The sequence below is a fragment of the Nicotiana tabacum genome, chromosome 7, assembly GCF_000715075.1.
Source record: "Nicotiana tabacum cultivar K326 chromosome 7, ASM71507v2, whole genome shotgun sequence".
NCBI classification, from domain to species: Eukaryota; Viridiplantae; Streptophyta; class Magnoliopsida; order Solanales; family Solanaceae; genus Nicotiana; species Nicotiana tabacum.
In genome coordinates this window covers 96935595-96949660 of record NC_134086.1, presented here as the reverse complement: position 1 = coordinate 96949660, position 14066 = coordinate 96935595, and the positions used below count along the sequence as shown (strand labels likewise).

At 36.1% G+C, this 14066-nt stretch overlaps 1 protein-coding gene across 4 annotated transcripts in view; it reads right to left on the bottom strand.

Moving 5' to 3' along the window:
- Positions 1-4343: 4343 nt before the first annotated feature.
- LOC107811104 (glycine--tRNA ligase, chloroplastic/mitochondrial 2) overlaps positions 4344-14066 on the bottom strand; it is a 31737-nt gene continuing 22014 nt past the window's right edge. For 3 of the 4 annotated variants that reach the window (XM_016635974.2, XM_016635975.2, XM_016635976.2), the window contains 16 exons: positions 13505-13567; positions 13328-13417; positions 13165-13251; positions 12463-12534; positions 12299-12357; positions 12015-12108; positions 11371-11589; positions 9209-9303; positions 8610-8700; positions 8431-8535; positions 8112-8150; positions 7650-7739; positions 5809-5910; positions 5334-5415; positions 5078-5163; positions 4344-4760 (listed from right to left, as the gene is read on the bottom strand). In XM_016635974.2, the coding sequence (XP_016491460.1) occupies positions 4662-4760; positions 5078-5163; positions 5334-5415; positions 5809-5910; positions 7650-7739; positions 8112-8150; positions 8431-8535; positions 8610-8700; positions 9209-9303; positions 11371-11589; positions 12015-12108; positions 12299-12357; positions 12463-12534; positions 13165-13251; positions 13328-13417; positions 13505-13567 (1473 nt within the window). In that variant the 3' untranslated portion in view covers positions 4344-4661. Of the gene's footprint in view, positions 4761-5077; positions 5164-5333; positions 5416-5808; positions 5911-7649; positions 7740-8111; positions 8151-8430; positions 8536-8609; positions 8701-9208; positions 9304-11370; positions 11590-12014; positions 12109-12298; positions 12358-12462; positions 12535-13164; positions 13252-13327; positions 13568-14066 lie in introns of all 4 variants that reach the window. The other variant, XM_016635973.2, reaches the window with a different exon arrangement.

Here is a 14066-nt window from a genome sequence, read left to right as displayed (position 1 = left end):
TGGGGCTTTATCATTAGGTAAATCCTTGAGGACCTAAGTGATATCCTCACTAGTGACAGACTGTATAAGTTCCAGCTGTTGTGCTCTAGTGAGACAAGGTCCATCCCTTACAATGTTGATGTCAATACATGGTAATTCTGCAGCACTAGTACCTAGAAGATCTTGGGAAAAATTGACACTCTTTTTGCACTCTGTCAGGATCTGTTAGTGTCACACGTTGGCTATCACAAATAGTGGCAATGTTGTTCCTGGTTTATCTTGCTTTAAGTTGTGCATAGAAGAACTTTGTATTGGAGTCTCCTTGCATTAACCATGTAGCTCTAGATTTTTTTTCTAGGTACCCTTTCACGAATATCTGACCATTTTTCCAGGGTTAATAAGACTTCTTTCTCTTCCTTGATGAGAAGAGGATTATATAGGTCAGTTTCTAGCTTCTCTTGTACAGATTGAAGCTTGCCATGTAACTTCTCTATTCTGTGGTCCAACTTAGACACTTCTCTATTCATATGTGTCACAGCAATTTTAAGGAGTTTCAACTTCTTGCATATTGCATACACAGTGTGACCAGATACATTTTGTCTCTAAATAGACTGTGTGGTTGCTGCAGGTGCTTCATATTTTAGCAGGACATTGAAGAGTCTGAAAGGTCGAGGCAGTGTATGTTTAGCCACTTCAGTAGATATTAGAATTGGGGAGCATCCTAGTTGGTGATAATATACCACAAGGGTGTTGTATTTATTGAACCAGTATTTATTACCAAAGGCCCAATCTATAAGGCTGTAAATTCTATCTTTAGGATCACGCTTGTTAGACCAGGAATATTGGTACCCTCTTCTACAGATTTGACCAAGCCCTATATCTTCAACACAATCCTGAAAGTCTTGCACATCTGCCTGTTGCACAGGTGCCCCCATTAATTCTATTATTAGTTGTCAAAATTATGTTAAAGACTCCTAATACTATCCAAGGTTCAATCATGGTAGTATTGATCAACCTCGCCTGTTACCAGATTTTTTCACTACCTGACACTGTGTTGAAACCATATACAAAGGTGGTATGGCAGCTAAACTGTGACCCTTTGTCCTTAACTTGACAATGGACAATTTGGGCTCCAGTTATTAGGATTTTAATCTCTACAGGTGATGGCTTCCAGTATAACCAGATCCTTCCATTTGGAGCTGAGATGTAATCAGTTGCAATTTCTCACTCTTTTCCTAGATTCCTCTTTACCTTTTCAACCCCTTTAACTCTAACTTTAGTCTCTAGACATCCCATTAGAACCACTTTATTTGTAAGAAGGAAGGATTTAAATTCCTTCTGCTTGAAGGGCTTGTTCAGCCCCCTAATGTTCCATGATCCGAAAATCATGGGGGTTCTGTACTATTGGAGTGGATGTCCCTCCCACTGTATTAGTGGTTACTTCTGGCTGAATTCTAAGAGCACCAAACCTGTTTTGAGTCAATATCCTTTCCATAACCTCAGTTTGTGAAGGCTTTCGAAGTTGATCCATCTTTGCTTTCCCTCTGTCTTTAGAGTGGATTTGACCCTGTTCATCCTCAATTGTAGAAGAGGATGGTTGATCGACTTGGTTGACCACTTTTGGGATCACAGCTGTTGGTTCAGTCTCCTTTGGTTGTACTGGTTGCTTTGGTATCCATTCCTGCTTCTTCTGCCCTTTCTTCCTGGTATGCTTCTGCTTCTCAATAGGGGCATGATCTGCAGGTACTGTCTTGCAAGCCCCTGTCTTTGGCCAATTCGCAGGCAGTCTTGATAATATAGAGGTCGCCATTCATACTCCACAGCTTGCATTCTTTCCCCCTTTTTAGGAATTTAAATTGATATCTCATCAGGTAGGGGTTGGGAGATATCAATTTGAATGAGTATCCTAGCATAGGACACCCTAGCCCCTTATGAAGTTAGCTTATCCGCACATATAGGTTTTCCCACACAGTTGGCCAATCTTACTAGATTTTCTGTCGCCCAATATTGAATTGGCAAATTAGGAAATGTGACCCACAGAGGGATGAGTTGTGCTGGTTCATTCTCCATTAGAAAATCCTAGTCCCACTGCTTCAATATCAGGGGTCTGTAGTTGAACATATAGGGTCCAGACATCAGGATTGCGCTCTTGTCTTCCTCATTCTCAAATCGGAAGATGAAATAACCATCATTATGCAAAAACAGTTGTGGAGTACAGACAAAGTTCCAAACTCCATAGACATATTTCAACATCTCCTTAAATGAAGGGTCACCTCCTATAACATAGCCAATCAAAGCCGATTACCATTTTTTGCTTTGTTCCTCTATCTCTACTAAGTTTAACTTAGCAACTTTGACTACATCTTTTAAGACAGGGGGAAGTAATCAATTTTCATACTCGTTTGCTGAGTTCTGTTTCCTTTGACGATGTCAATCATGGTAGATTTATTAGAAGTCCCTTTAGCTGAGACATTAGCTTCCAATTCCGGTGATACTTCTTGTGCTTGCATCATAGGGGCCTTTTGCAGAAGAATTGGAGCACTCTCCGTTCCAATTTCCTCCGTTAGACTTTCTAATTCTGATGTCGAAGGTTTCCCTTTCAAAATCGTTGGTGCACTCCCATTCCTGTCATCTATTGAGTCAGCTGTAGAGGTGCTAGACTCTATGGAATACCAGATTCAGGGGTTATCTACCTAGTCGTTGCTGCTTGCGTTTTAGGTGAGGTAGGGCTCGTCGTCATTTTCATTGAGTCATCTGGATGGTGCACGTTAGTAAACCCTAACTAAATGTGCGCTCCTACTTAGTACTATACATTTACTAATATGACTTTTATTAACTTGTCAATTGGCTTAATATTTTGACAATAATTCTCTTTTAATATAACATAGATACATATTGTCTTACCCTAGAAATATTCTTATCTTTTAAATCTCATTTTACTAATATTATAGATTTTTTTAATTTTGAATTTTAGATATAATCAAAATACTATCATATTTAAATCAAATTATAATTTTGAATTTTTAAAAAATATAAACAGATAAGTAATCTTACTATTTTGTCATAAATTTACTGATATTCTTAATAATTGATATTTTTGCATTATTTTCCATAAGGAAATGGACTTTTGTTTTATTTCCATCTATAAATTCAAAATAATATTTTTATTTTTAAATTCGAAATCAAATTATTTTCTATATAAGAAAATATGTGTAGTATTTTATAGGTATAGACTACCATATTAGAAAGAAACTACTCCCCAATTTGAATTGACAGTTTTGTTTTTTTTATTTTTGCCTTTTATTTTAGAATAATTTTAAAACTCCAAATTTGTTAACTCAAAGAGAGTAACTAATTATTAACAACACATAATGCATAATTTAAATTTTTGAAAATATAAATTCAGAAAGAAAACTAATTATTATCTAACCTAACTAACTTTATCCTAAATTGTCAAGTGGCTTATTGTGAGGTTGCCGCTTGACTTAATGTGCAGGCTTTTTCCTCTCCTTTTAGTAATACATAGTAATTTTTAATTATTGCTATTATGTTACCTAATATATAGTATTTCATGTTTTCATGTGACCTTCATTAACTTTTCTCTTTATTTAATATCATTATCCATTTATATCCTTTAATATAATATAAATCAACATGTAATTTTTTTAATATATATATAAAATTATTTAAATTTATTAATATTATTTTTAAGTATTATATAGTAAAACTTCTAATATTTTGATTTACTTATTTATAATTAATTAATTAAGAAATAAGTTATATGTGGCTTTTTCTGGTTATGACATATGGCTAAACTAATTATTAGTTAATTTGTTATCCAATTGTTATTTAAGATATCCTAGTAAAACTTTAATTTGTGGTCCTATTATAGTTGAGTGTTTTTACCATAATTTTAATCTAATCTCAAGTTCAAATTATCCTTCTCGTCTATTTCTAATATTAAATATTTTTGAATTTTTAATTATTGCGATTACGTTAGTATTTCATGTTTTTATGTGACCTTCATTAACCTTCACGTGACCTCTAAGTTTCTAATAAAATCGTATCATCCAACACTATTTTGAGAAATCTTGTATGTCATTTTTGAAAAAATGATGATACTTTAACATTGCAACTTTTGCAATTTGTTCGGTTCCTTTAAAAAATTTTGAATATTTTATACTAATATTTATTTTCCAAAGATAAATTAAGTATGTTCAAGCATAAATATTAGACATGTGAAAGTTGTGCATCTTGTAGTACGTAAAGCTCTAAAATACTATATTGCAATCTATACATTTACAAGTACTTGTCAGGTTTTATGTCAAACATTGGACAAGTCTTTGAAATCATGGAGTTGGATGTTTGGTGGACTACCAGAAGACCCTGGATATTAAGAGTTTAGACGACTGTACAACAGTCAAAAATGCAAACTGATCATACAGGCGAGTTTATTGATTCACTTGTCACATTGTACAACAGTCTAAAATGCAAACTGTGACATTGTTACAAGATTTGTGTAAGAGTTTATTTTCTAGTTTCTCTGCTGTGGTCCTATCCCTTTTCCTAGCTGCCTCCGTGAAAAAAATGACTCCGTTTACTATTGGCTAATAGGCGATAGCTGTTTTTTCTTTGTTGCCTCAGATGATAGTATGACATGACCTAAGTGGACACTGCGTACTTCAAAATCCCGGTAAAACTGAGAAATCTACTATTCCCCTTGGCAAATCTGCTATTTTCTTCAGCAGAGCAAGCCGGTTTGTCCTGATCCGTTCGTCTTCCTGCAAGATGCATACAGAACAATTAATATGAAGAATTAGGGAGGCACAGCTATACAGTATACTTGTACCAGCACTGGACAATCACGGACAAACTACACTTTTTTAAGATTGAGAGAGGAGTTATGTTAACAAAGATAAGCAGATGGGTGCATGCACCAAGCAAGGAAGCCCTCCCCCAATAGGATGCTGAAAAGAATAAACTAAGCAAAGCAAAGATGATACTACTCTATCCAATGCGCTTATAAAAATTGGTTAATGCTTCAGAACTATTTAAGTTTTTCAAATCTAAGAAGTAAAAAGAAATCAGAGGATCTTACCACCATTACAAAGACCTCGTTGAAAAAATCCTCCAGCGGTTCTATAAGAACTGACGATGCTTCAACAAAATCATCAACTTCCATGTCTGTAAATGAACAGTCATACATGCACGCTTCACTTGCAAATATGTTGGTAAAAACTCAATCAACTAGCTAAATGTTGAATGTATTTACAATGCAATCAATCTGGATAACAGACAGCTATATTTGTTTGAATATATTAGGAAATGCAATTAATCTGGAGGAGAGGCAATACCTGGATGAGTTTTACTTCTTAGTGACAAGAAAGTGCTCCACAAAGCTTTTTCTTCATTTGTTTCAAAAGCTTGATCATCCACCTGAATTTACAATGAGAATATGTTTTACTTGATAAGAACGAACAACACTAATAGTCAGCCAGCTAAAATGGGAGTCCAAAGCTACACATCGTCAGATGACCATGGAGCTTGACAATATTAACAATTGTATTAACTAGTACAGCAGAGCAGATCAGAAACAAATTATTTATAGTTGAGCCATAGAGAAAAGCTTCTACTGTCCTACATAACACCTCAGTAAATGCCTTTTGCATAAGGAACACCATTTCGTTACAGGTGCAATTGACATGCATAGTTATTCTATACAGGAAAATCAATGGAATGGCAACAGAGAATGTTGCAAAACTTGTATAATGGAGTATAATAGCAATTAAACTATACAACGAAATTTGTTGAGCATAGAATAAGATTCACCTCCGCATCGACATTTGCATCCTTCCCACGAACAATTCTTGTTGGACGAGAATATGCTTCAACAACCTTAGGCAAAAGCTCTCCTTTGGACAAGGACTCCATCTACGTATGATGGCAATGAATATCAATTACAGTTTAAAACATCACAATACTCACTCATTGCTCCAATCAGAGCCAATTGTACACTTTATATTCAACACGAAACGAAGACAAAGTACATGTTTAACTGCAATGAAACAATTTCCAACACTCGGCCACATTTTGAAGAATTAAAGCTCAGAGCTCCTGGGTTATATTTTATATTTCTTGTTTCTTGATAAAGAGTAATACTTTATATTTCAATTACACGATATTCAAATACAGCTGAAGAGGTAACTTTCACTATGAGTACATGCAGGAAAATTTACGAAAAGAGGGTTAAAAAGAACACATCATCCTCCCAATTTATGTGGCATTCTGATGCGTCTTTGTCCAAGGCCCTGGATATAAAACTACTCAAGATATCATCTTGCCACCTTACGTAGAAATCAATGACTTAACACAACATATTGAGGTCCAAATTGCACATATGCATAAACTCTTTTAGATAAATTAAAGAATTGATAATTAAATAGGAGTAATTCAAAAAATACACAAAACACTATTATCATGATTAGATTTTCAGAATAATTAGTGACAGAATCCTAATGAACATGTTCTTTTTTTCAATTAATGGTACAATAGGACATGTTCAAAATTACAAACTTTGCTTTGAAAGTCGAACTATGGTGCAATTGGGGAGTAGTACGAAAGAGTAAGTTCATATAAAATTAGAAATCCTTAATTTTTTCGGATTGTACTATTGTAGAGGGCAGCCCAGGGGGAGAGTAGGGGTGTTTGGAAGGAGACAACAGTTGAACATCTAGTGCAGATATAACATATTGCAGATGCATCATGGGAACATCAAACTCCTGAACGTTCAGATGTATCTCTAACGCGTCCAATTTTTCAAAAGGACACTGCCCTCGAGCAGTTATGTGGACTACATGAACTGAGCAATAAGGAGCTTTGAAGAGAAAGAAAACTCATTAGTGCATTTACAAAATAATCAAACTACTATTATATTTTAGATGTGCTAATGAAATTTCAACATGTATGTTGAAGTGTGTGGCCATCTCATCTAAAAACTTAAATTGTTAGAGAGAGCACGCTTTATTTACTTAATTGTCTCTTCAACAGGCGCCCTCATGTGCAGGCTTCATTCATTTTTTTCATTGGCCAAGTACGTGGAAATTCATTTTTTAAAATGGTGGTGGTGAGACTCGAACCCAGGACCTCTGCCTGCTTTGAAATCATATTAAAGATAGGTCTAACTCATTCCCAAAAGCTAGCTCGTGAGTGAGAATTATCCAAGGCCATATAAGGAGACAAATGGCCTCCCACACCCACCGATGTGGGACTCAACGCCTCCCTCACGCCCAGGCCTGCAAATTGGAGCGTCGACAATATAAATGGGGGCCCAACATCGGTAACGATAAATCGAGGTTAAAATGGAGTGGGCCTACCAATGTTGAAGTGTGTGATCATGTCATCTAAAAGCTTAAGCTGTTAGAGAGAGCATATTTTATTTACTTAATTGTCTTTTCCACAATGTATAACGGATTGAATGGAGAAGAGAAGAACTCCTTGCACCTTATGGATAGAGGATATTCTGACTTTTGTTGATAAACATAAATAGAATTTTTTTCAAATTGCCGTATGTAATAGAAGAAATGTTGCCTCTTAAGATATGAAAGAGGCCAAAAGTATCAGCAAAGCATAAAACAAATGAGTGCACAATAAAAGGAAAGAAAGGTAGTTACCTTGTACACCGATTTAGTTGCCAAACAAGGTTGACTTGCACGCTCGGAAAGAACAGACCTTACGACTTCAGGGCTTATACCTTTGTCCATCTGTAATTGAAACGCAGAACATGTCAATAAGGAAATAAGGAATGGTCTTTTTCACATGGATAAGTAATGGAATGGAAAGGTCTCAAGACTGTCAATAAGGAAATGATCATACTCTTCGTCACATGGATAAATGATAAAAAGGATCACTGAAGAGATCAAAATTATCCCATGATGTTCAAATACTGGACAAAAAGAAACTTAGAACTAGTTCACGTGCTAAGATCTGGAACCCTAGAGGCAAAGCTAAATCCAACTCCAGATAAAACAGGGACATAATAGAAGGAATACTAACTGTGAAAAGAAAAAGAAAAGAAAACGAGAAAAACAAATAACAACAGCAGAATAATAGGTGTTCATGAAAATGAGACATACCAGAAATTGCTCTAGTCTTCGTGATACAAATTGTTGTACCTTAAATGGAAAAAAGAAAAAGATGTATCTTGTCAGATTATGACTCCTGACTTTGTGAGAATAAGCAAAGGACCGATTGCATCATATAAAGGACGAAAGACTTCCAATTTATCATTGAAGTTTACCAGGATTAACTTAGTATTACTAGTATATAGCATATTTAATTTTCTAGCATACAGGACCAAATAGGGCTAGTGAATTTTTCCTTTATTTCAACAGAACCAAGTAGGGCTACTGCTGCAATTCTACAAACTAATAAACGAATAGGGTGCAATCTTACATCATTGATTGTCCTGACATCTACTTCAATGGGCTGTATTGCAGCAGCAAGGTCTAAAGCCTGTCTTAAGTCTATATTTTTGTTACTTTCAACCAAGAGTTGCACCTGCAATAAAACAAACGCAAGCATTATTTTACAGTTCTTTAAATGAACAAAGTTTTTCAAAGATTAAGACATACAAGACCATATGAGATCCTTCGCAGGCCAAATGGATCATTACTTGAGCTTGGCTGACAGCCAGCAGCAAATAAGCCAACAAGGCTATCCAGCCTGCAGTAGAGATAGCACTATATGAGAGACGAAATAAAAATTGGGAACTGCACAGTCAAGAGAATGAGATTCAGGGAAAGACATTTATCATAGTGTCACTAGGATATTAAGTGCATTGGAGTTAAAGCACGTAGAAGTATTGCAATATAAAAACAACCTTGCATACGATATCAGTGGTAGCTAATTTCTAAGAATAACCAATTTGAGGCAAGCAGGTTAGTAGAGTACGGACTACAAATCAGAATAAGATTGCAAGTACACTACACTTTTCGATGCATTTGCAAATTTCTCCCCAAGGTTAATGCAAAACACGTGCAACATCTCAACTACGAATCATTCTACACTGATCTCAAGCAACTGGAAAAATATTTGCAAAAAAAGATGTCCCATATTTGTTTAGAACGCTAGAGGCAATTCATGTGACACGCAGTGACATGAACCATACTTTTCATAATCCTAATGACCATCTAGAAAACTTAAACTGAAAGGTGATCAACATTAGTCATACCTGTCAGTAATAGCTAAAACGGCCCCAACTTCAGTTTTTGGGAGCATATCTCCAGAAAATCGTGGAAGCGAGATCTCAAACAACGCCTCTGCAATCTGTAAAGCACAAGACAGCGAATCTTTTAATGTAGTCAACGAACATGAAAATAACACCAAAACAATGAAATAAATAACAAAAGTTTACTTTATTATAACTGAGAAATCCCGGAAGGCAAGGGATACACAGTTTGGAACTCGGTGGATAATGGGTCCACCCTACTACCCTTCTCCACTTAAATATCAGGCTTTTGTCTCAGTAGAGTTCGACCCGGTGACGCGCGCCTAACCCCCGCATCACGTGTTGCCCTCTTACAACTAGACGAAAGCCCTAGGGGCTTTCACAAAAGGCTACATTTTTATAATCAAAAGAGAATCAATGTAACACCAAAATAATGAAATAAACCACAAAAGTGCGAATCTACACTCTTCTTAACTACGTTACTCAAACTCTTCAAAAATGTTGTTGGGTATGTGTCGGATCCTCAAAATTTATTGCATTTTTGGAGGACCCAACACGGGTGCGGCAGCACTTTTAGAGAGTCCGAGAAACATAGCTTCTTAATCAAAGTGAAGAATCTACATACAAAGTTAAACAACAGGCAATTCTTTGAAATAGTGAACCTTTGCCTCAGCCAAGTATATCATTGGGACTTAATTACATGATAATGTTATTAAATAGTAATTAAGCAATCTATTCAAAAATCACTCAGCAATATTCTGCATCAAGCCTGTAACATGTGATTTGACAAAGTAGACCGCAACTCTCTGTGAAAACAATCCATATTGCATTGCCTTTGCCGCATGAAACTGACATCACTATGCTGTTACAAGAGTGCATACACATGAATGCAAACATATTAAGCCAATGGCGAAAGACACATCTATGTATTCCCCTTAATTTATTTTTTCTAGCCTGCAGATACCTGGTCCTCTTCTCTGTACTCGTCCATATTAAAAGAAATTCTTCTCTTATTCAAAATAAAAGGATAGAACAATGAACCCTCAAGTATTGTCAAAGGCGAAAAGCTCTAAAAAGCGCTATAGGTCTACTGGGGCTTTAAGTGCAAATACAATTTAAGTGTGCGCTTTGTACAAAAAAGGCACAACGAAGGAAAAAAGATAAAAATATATATGTAATTAAAGAAAAAGTAATGAATTCATTCATAATGTTTTCCTTAAAAAGAAGTACACTTATTTGCCGAGTTTGTGTTATTTAGACTGTTCGATTCAAGATAGAACTTATGGGCAGTGAAGTGCACGCCTTAGTTACTTGACTACATCGAATTGCAGCTTAAGCGAGGGGAAGCACCCTCCCTGAGCTTTCCTGAGCTTCAAGGCTTAAGCACGCTTTAAATGAGCATTTGACAACACTGGAATCTTCTCAGCATATTTGCTGCAAAACTTCCTCTCTTTGAAATAAACCTCTTCTGATGTTGATTATTGCTGCTAAAACACGAATTAAACATTGATTCCACCGGAATTTGATCTAAGTGAAGGTTAAAATCCAAGAGAACCACTCCTGTTAAAAGAGAAAAAGATCGGACTAACTTCATTTCCTCAGTGCTTTGGAAGACACTTTTTTTGCAGTGGTGCTAATATAACGATTAAACCACAGACCAGACATAAGGTAATGTACATTTAGAATAAACACATATGTATATGATCAATTAGCAAATACAATTAGGGATCGTTTGGTATGAGGTATAAGAAGGTATAGGGGTGATAAAAATTTAATACCACCTTAATATTCTATTTGGTTAGCAAACCAGGTATAAATTATCCCGGTGTTAATTTTAACACCAGGATAACTTATACCTTATAGAGGGTGGGGTAATTAGCACCAGTATAACTTATACCTTATTCTTAGAAATTATGCAATTGGCATTCTTAATACAACATACCAAACAGTGAATAAACAACAATCCCAGCATAACTTATACCGGCATAAGGCATATTCCAACCAAACGACCCCTTAGAAGATAATTAACAACAACAACAACATACCCAGTATTATCCCACACCGTGGACAATTAGAAGATAATCAAAAACCAAAAACTAGGATTAATCGAAAATTGAAGTCTCAACTTGCCACGAAAATATCCATAAAAATGTGGTTCTAACTACCTCCTCTGAATAGCCATCTCTAAGTGCATAGTGGCGCCCCATTGTCCCTGAGAGAGAGGTAAACTCTGTAACAACTGCGGTTGCAAGATCTGCATTGGCTAATGAGGCTGCATCTTGGATGACTTTTAGTTTATCTTCGCCTATTCCAAGAGACAACCCAACTTCACTAACCAAATTCTGAACTCGTGACATTTTATCTAACATAGTTCCTAGCTTCTCCTGCATAGACAACATTATCATTTTGCAAAAACTAGATCAGCAGAAATTAAGGGCTAAGAACCAACAAATTTGCTTCAATCACTAGCCAGATATACCATGTGAGACTATGGTCTCATAACAAAATTGTTCAAAGCACTAGTCAGATATACGATATGAGATTATAGTTTCATATGTATATTCATTTAATAAGTGAGATTCAGTAATTGCACCAAGAAAGTGCTGGTATGTCCATCAAAAAGACTAATTTAAGATTTGATATATTATAGACAATTCTACAAGACTTCCTTTTCACAGAATAAAGAATTAAATACTAAACCTTGTATCTATGTTTAACAATAAATAAGAATTCCCTGATCAGAGAGACCAACAAAAGCTGCAATTATCTAAAAAAAAGAAAAGTGTTAAGATGGAAATCTAAGACTTACATGGAAAAGAATCCCTTTCAGTTGAGGACGAAATTCAGAAAATTTTCTACTTGTGTCCATCTCGTAGAAAAATTTTGCATCTTCAAATCGAGCTCTGCACAGATGCATATGCAGTTCATATCTTTAAGCACATACCAGTTATCATAAAGAAAGCTGATACAGGATCAAAGTGAAATCATAAAAGGTGCAAGTATCTTATTTGAGCCTGCTTCGACTCCTGCATGTAGCACCTAGATCAAAACTTTAGAATGTTCAGGGAAAGAGCCCAACTAAAGGATAGTAACCTCAGCACAGCTTCATTTCCTTTTCTGACTACCTTGTCATCAATTGATCCATTTGCAACCTGAAAGATCAAATCCATATCAAGTTACAGACACAAATTAACATCTCACGTTCAGCTAAGCATGCCACTGTTTTCCACAGATACAAGATAGTAAGGATTTCTCACCGTGATGAAGTACGGCAACAGTTTACCGTTCTCATCTGTCATGGCGAAGTATCTTTGATGCTTCTGCATCACCTGCAATACGCGAAACACAGCTTTTAGATAAACTGACTCTAACAGGACGAAGAGCTCCAGAAATGCTCAAAAATAGCCATATGCAATAGCAAGGAAAATGACAAACACAGAATGTCATTCTTAAACCAGTACCCTCAATGACCCTGCAGTCAAGGCATGCTTGATGACAGTTACTAGCACCTCAATTTACTAGGTAGGGGATGATAACAGATATGCATGGAACCATGTAATTCTTCCCTGCACTGCAACCGGTAAGCAGTTATATATGAATTAAGCTATTACTTTTTGGATAGTCCGAATGAAAGAACGAGAAGTAGGGATATGTTATTATTTTGGTCCAAGAAAGGACTGTTGAGTGTTGACACATATAGTGTTTAATCCTAAAGAAAAGCTCTTATAGTATTTCAGCCTACACTAGCAGAAATATTACATAATCTTCCCAGAACTGTAGCATCTAAATTTCTGATCCTGAGAGAGAGATGGGTTAAAAAGGGATTGCCCTTAAGTAGAATTTCGAAATTCTTATTCCCATCACCAGAGGCATTAGTATTTTCTGCTCAACCCTAATAAAATCACAAAATGACAAAAGGGACAAAACAATTTAAAGTTCCAGAGAGTACTCGAGTTTACCATTATAAGAAGCTCCTTTGGAAGCTCTAAGAAGGAGTCATCAAATTCGCCAAGTACAGGTAGTGGTGCCTCAACAAGATTTACAACCTAAGCATCCAGGAAAATGCTTAAATACTATTCGTCTGACGATTGAATAGAAAAAGTCTGAAACTTCATCTGTTACCTCATCAAGCAAATCATTTTTCATTACAATATGGCCATGTATACTTTTTGCTAAATCATTTGACTGCTCCATAATTGTCTTCTTGCGTTGCTGATATTTGATAAAGGTTGAATATTTCGAAAAATCATCAACAAGCATAGGAAATACAAATGGAAGTTCATACAAAACTTGAATTACCTTGACATCAACAAGAATCCCAGCATCCTGCATTACATTTGCATAGGTTTCTGCATCCAAAATCTGTAGTATTTTGTTGAGAGAATCCATCAGAGATTTTGCTTCCAAAGGTAAAGGAAGTAGTATAGTAATTCTCCTTAGAAAGTGAAGCTATGAATTTCAATAAAATATTTAAAATAGAGACAAAGGAAACAAGAACTTGAATTGAATGATTATTAAAAACATATATAGGATAAGGTGTATTGTGGGCCGGGCCCATCCCGGGATCGGCCCGAGACCGCGGGCCAAACGGGCTGGTCTCAAATGGGCCAGTCTCTAATGGTGCATAAGCCCGAAGCGGGCCGGTCCAACCCAAATAGCCCGTGAGTCCGGGACCGTTAAGCCCGGGACCGGCAGGCGGGCCTGGGCCGGTTCAACCGGGCCTAACGGGCCCCAATGGCTATTTTTAAAATCTAGCCGTTGGTCTTCAATTTCCAACCGTTTGGGAGTTTAAAAATAGCCGTTTGGTTCCTAAACCTTGTCCGACTAGATGGAATTACATGTATGAAAGTTTAGTTGTTGC